Raw genomic sequence first — 6,000 nt, 5'->3', positions numbered from 1 at the left:
ATATGTCCGAGACAGAAATAAAAATAACAGGTTTAATTTGTGGACCTTCAATAAGTGATTTAAAACGGCAATAACTTTATTTACAGTCAAATTGAAAAAAGTGATGAATGAAAGTTATACTGATTTCAAAGAAAGAATGATATTCTAGATCTACATCAAGGTAACTTTACGTTCACTTTAACAAGGATGCACATACACATATTTACATGTCCAAATTTGAGCAGCTACTTATGATCTCAGTAACCATAGCAACAAAACAGTAGTGTAAACAAACATTACAAACATGCACTGTTATATTGTTCAAATATTGGTCATACTCACTCAGTTATGTAAAATAGCAGCATAGATAGGCAGCCAAATTTAAAGTAGAGTAAGATCTAAAATAAACTCTAATAGCAAGATTATATCTTTCAGTCTACTCAGTGTGCTGTACAAGATGTGATTAACACTAGTTATTATAGTATTAGTAATGCACATTGCTCTGGCACTGGTACACTGAGAGTATTAACCTAACCAGGTACATCTTAAAGGGACATGAAACACATTTTTTCTTCTTTCATGATTCAGATAGAGTATGCAGATATATTTACACAACTTTCTAATTTACTTCTATTATCCATTAGTTTTTTTGTTGTCTTGGTAACTCAAGCACATGTCTGGAGCTCTATATGGCAGCGGTTTTGTAACAATGTTATCCAATTGCAAGAGCACTAGATTACAGCAGGGAATAGTCACAGTTTTCTGGCTTAAAGGGACAGTAAATCAAAATTAAACTTTAATGAATCAGATAGAGCATGTGATTTCAAAAACTTTTTCAAGTTACTTCTATTAACTAATTTTCTTAGAACGCTTTGCGTTCATTATTGAAAAGCATACCTAGGTAGGCTGCTCAGCAGCAATGCACATACAGGTATATGCTTAGCTGATGTGTCCAGCTAGCTCCTAGTAGTGCATTGCTTCTCCTTCAACAAAGGATACCAAGAGAATGAAACACATTTGATAAAAGTAAATTGAAAGAAAGAAAGAGCCCCCCCCCCCCCAGCCATGAGCGCTTTCAGTGCTGACCTGTTTGCACATGTGCAACAACTCTCTCTGCAGTGTAGCCTAGGGGCCATAATGGCAGCACCCATGATTAGAGGGAAGTGCATGAAATGTATTTAGTTTTTAGTGTCCCTTTAAGGATAAAATATTTATTTTAATAATATATATGTCATTTGAATAAACAGAATAACCAATAAACTGTTTGGCACTTCAGAGAAAATTGTTTGCTGTAAATTCATCAATTTTTTTTATTGGTATTTAGCAATGGGGGCAGTATTTTAGTTTTATGTATTTAGAAATTTTAGTAATGGTAAACAGCCTAAAGCTCCACTTAAAGGGACATTAAACACTAAATAAATGCTAGATAGAATGATGCATTTGAAGATGTATTTTTAAAAGTTTAATTGGCTGTTTAAATATTTACAAAATAAGTGTAAAGTTTTAGTGTCTATAAAACAATGGGAGCTGCCATATTGTAACTTAGGTTACCTTCTCTGCTGTGACCAATTAGGGACAGCTATAAATAGGTCACTAGAGTGAGCAGCCAATGGCTGTGTGAAATATAACAGTGTTCTGCACTTCCATTGTTAACAGGAACTAAAAAGCTCACAATTTCAGAATGGAATTACAGAAAAAAAAAGAATGTATTTTGCAGAGTATTTATATATCATTTGCCATAAATGTAATTTGCTTTAGGATGAATAAATACATTCCTTTCATTCTTTACACAATGAGTTAGCATTTTCATGTCAAGCAATCAATCAATCTCCCTTTATGGTAATCTACTTGCATAAAATGCTTCCTTTACCCAAACAATGAATGCATCATATACTTTACCTGTGCTGTCTACTGCTTTACCTGATTTAACCTTTTACTATTAAATTACAAACTAGCTAATAATAGTCCATGTCAGATCTTCAGATTTTCATTTAATCTATTTTATCAGATGTATCCTGTAAAATGAAGTTCTTGGTTAGAAAATAGAAACTTTATTGCTCTTTTTTTTTCTTTTTTTCGAGCTGCATATAAAATATAAATTAAAACAATAATTTGTTTAATTGAAGTATAATACATGTTTTATTATGTAATAAAAAGCTGTTAGCACTCAAACTACATATTCAGTGATTTCCCTATTACCTAATGCATGGATACCATCTGGTGGCACAAGCAGAACTAATAATGGGCTAGATTTCTAGTGGGTTGCGATACCAATATGGCTATATTTTTTATCCAATACTTAGATATGAAACAGCAACTTATAGTTCTCAATCCTGTGCCAGTGATGACAGTGTCTCTGCCAAATCCCCCACTCACAAAGGTTCCACACTGATGTCCACAGCGCTTGGTACAACAAATATACTTTATTTATAGTTTTTATTGCTTTGTAGTGGCCTCAACTCAAGAGTCCTCTGGAGGTGAACAACAGGAACAGGTTACCCTGCAACCTTATCTAAATTTGTCCCTGTGCCATTGGGCATTTTTATTAAATATTATTTGGGTGTTTTATAGCCATAAATTTATAAGCGACCTTTGAGTCTTCTAAAATATTGATCTGCAACTCATATGTGTTAGAAAGTTAGCCATCACAGATCTAATGAAAGTAAAAAAATGCCAATAGTAAATTATTATTAGATATGTGCATGATCGAAAAATTCGGTTCGATTCGGAGGTTTTCGAATTTCATTTGGATCGATTAGAATTCGGAAAACTTTGAATGAATTTGTCTCGGATTCATTCGGATTCAGAAAAATTCGGCTGGATTCGGTTCGGTTCGGAAATTTGGAATTTCGTTATGTGTGCTGTGTATTAGACTAGTATTATGTACTGTATATTAGGTGTAACCCATAGCAGAGTGATATAACCTAATATACTGTACAATACTAGTGTAATCCATGTCCATCCGAATTTACCGAATAAATCCGAACTAATTCGGATTTATTTGGTAAATTCGGCAGTATTTTAATTCGGAAATTCGGTTCGATCTGAATCTCCGAATTTCCGAATCGAACCGAATTGCACATGTCTAATTATTATTTTTTTCAAAATAAATATTGGAAAGTAAAATTTATAATAACCTCTATCACTGTATTCACTGAGAGGGGAATAAATTAAATGTAATTAATTAATTAATTCTGATGCTTTTACTATAAACTCAACTTCTCGTTGCGATAAGAACACATTCGTTTACCAATAATCACGTAATATCTTATGTTTTCAATATAACAAATTTACAAAATAAGTTAAAACAATGCAGCATTGCACGGCAAATGCCACTTTATTAATTGATATTAAAAAATATACTAATATGATAGACTGATAATAAAAAAAACCATGTAATGTTTTAAATACAAATATAAACAAATAAAAAAAAATTATATTAAAAATGAATGTAACCTAGAGTTATCTGAGCAAACACATATTAGCTAGTATACAATAGTTAGCAAACATGCTAGCATATTAAAATCTCAAGTATGCTATGAACTATAGCGTTGTGTATAACAATTCTGGTTATCTGAGCTATTCCATCTCTTAGGTATCTGAACACTTTCAAAACATGTAATTATACCCAGACGGTAGAAAGACTAAAGCTATATCAATACTCCATCCACAAATATTAACGTGTTTACAAACAAATTGCTTACGTATATGTGAGGGTAATTGTTTTAATTATTCTCTTAAAACACACAATACATATGTAGATGGCACATAGAATGTAAGGCTTGTAGCTCTTTCTGTGATATTTTAATAAATATGCATAAAATAAGCTCTTGGATCTTAATGAACTTTATTTGTCAGGTTCAATAAATAAAAGAGGGAAAAACAATTATCAATTATAATTCCATTTCCCAAATTCAAACATTGCTTATTTTAATTGAAAATCTAATATATTTTTTTTGTGTGTTAGATTTAAAGAGAGAGTTTATTGTTTTAATTATATAAGTAATAAAAATGCTCAATATATCATCATTTGTAGAATAGCAGAACGATTGGAATTTTTACTTACAATGCAATTATTTAGCATTTTGCTTGAATGTTTGTCTTGACATGAATGCCTTGAGTGATTCGAAGCAATGCTGGCAAGACTATCTCAGAAACGTACCAAATTAGCGAAGAATCTCCCTGTCTGATATTTGAATCATTTATACACATGTCAGAGCTGAAGAATACAACATTGTATTTATAGTAAAACAGCAAAACTATTTAACCTGAAGCGAAAAATTTACTAACCTGTTTGAACTTTTATTTTTAATTAAAATTGTTATTATGAACATTGGTAACTGTGTTTAACCCTTAGTAGTACACAATCAGTGAGCCAATAAACAGTTCTGGACATTTGAAACAGCAACATCCTTCACAGTTTAAACTAAGGTTTTACCCCTTTACCAGTGACCATTTTTACATTAAAGGAACACTGAACCCAAATTTGTTCATTTGTAATTCAGAAAGAGCATGCGATTTTAAGCAACTTTCTAATTTACTCCTATTATCAATTTTTCTTCGTTGTCTTGCTATCAGTATTTGAAAAAGAAGGCATCTAAGCTTTTTTTGGTTTCAGTACTCTGGACAGCACTTTTTTATTGGTGGATGAATTTATCCACCAATCAGCAAGGACAACCCAGGTTGTTCACCAAAAATGGGCCGGCATCTAAACTTACATTCTTGCATTTCAAATAAAGATACCAAGAGAATGAAGAAAATTTGATAATAGGAGTAAATTTGAAATTTGCTTAAAATTTCATGCTCAATCTGAATCACAAAATAAAATTTTTGGGTACAGTGTCCCTTTAATAAAATAATTGTAATAATTTTATTTTTGTATTAGCATATTCCTTTAAAATAGATTTTCCTTCTTTTTGTAACAGCATAATCTAGATATTTTTAAATGCAGGGTCTAAAATAATTTGATAATCTATACTGATTATAGCATATAGATCTACATAAAAAGTATCAACAAGTTACACATCATTTAACTGCTGTTGTTAAAACTTAGTTCTTACCTTTTGTGTGTGTTTTTTTATTTAGCAGCCGGACCTGGAAAGAAAAACAAGGATACGAATACAGAACGGGATTTCTTCATGAGGATGAAATGTACTGTTACCAACAGAGGCAGGACTGTAAACCTGAAATCTGCCACATGGAAGGTAAATTCACTGGATTTAAAATTATATTTTTTATTAATATTGAATAATTTTTTTTTATTTTTTTTTAAAGATGATGTTAAAATATGATTTTTGTTTCTGTAAGGTGCTACATTGTACCGGGCATGTTAAAGTGTACAACTCATATCAGTCACACACACTTTGTGGATTTAAGGAACCGTTGCTGAACTGCCTAGTCATGATGTGTCAGCCTATTCAACATCCTTCTAACATCGACATCCCATTGGACAGTAAGACATTCCTCAGCCGCCACAGCATGGACATGAAATTCACATATTGTGATGACAGGTATGTACATCACATAGCAAAAGAGTGCATTTAAATGTCCACAAATTTCTCAGAAGTGAAGTATTAGACGTCACATGAAGGAGAGCTTAAAGGGATAGGAAAGTCAAAATTAATCTTGCATGATTCAGATAGAGCATGTAATTTTAAGACATTTTTAAATTCACTGCTTTGTTCTATTGGTATCCCTTGTTGAAAAAGAATATGCACATATCCTATCCTACACAGTTGTCTCTTGTGATTGGCTAACTAGGTGTGTTCAGCTAGCTGCCAGTAGTGCGATGCTGTTGCTTCAGCAAAAGATAACAAGAGAATGAAGCACATTTGATAATAGAAGTAAACTGTAGAAGTAAAGTTGTTTAAAATTGTATTTTCTATCCAAATCATGAAAGTCAATTTGGGGATTTCTGTCCCTTTAAGTTAGCTTTATAAATACACCTTTCTAGGTACATGGGTAGCAAGGTCAAATTTTTCTTTAAGGAACTTAATCATTATTGACCGCAAACAAGACAGC

The 6,000-nt window shown here is 31.9% G+C and overlaps 1 protein-coding gene across 2 annotated transcripts in view; it reads left to right on the top strand.

Moving 5' to 3' along the window:
- Positions 1–6,000, top strand: part of EPAS1 (endothelial PAS domain protein 1) — a 260,593-nt gene that overhangs the window by 168,326 nt on the left and 86,267 nt on the right. For both annotated transcript variants that reach the window (XM_053712255.1, XM_053712256.1), the window contains exons 5-6: positions 5,065–5,183; positions 5,287–5,489. In XM_053712255.1, the coding sequence (XP_053568230.1) occupies positions 5,065–5,183; positions 5,287–5,489 (322 nt within the window). The remainder of the gene's footprint in view (positions 1–5,064; positions 5,184–5,286; positions 5,490–6,000) is intronic.

This window comes from Bombina bombina, chromosome 4, assembly GCF_027579735.1.
Source record: "Bombina bombina isolate aBomBom1 chromosome 4, aBomBom1.pri, whole genome shotgun sequence".
Lineage (NCBI taxonomy): Eukaryota > Metazoa > Chordata > Amphibia > Anura > Bombinatoridae > Bombina > Bombina bombina.
The sequence above is the reverse complement of the archived record's forward strand: the minus strand, read 5'-3'. Positions and strand labels throughout refer to the sequence as shown.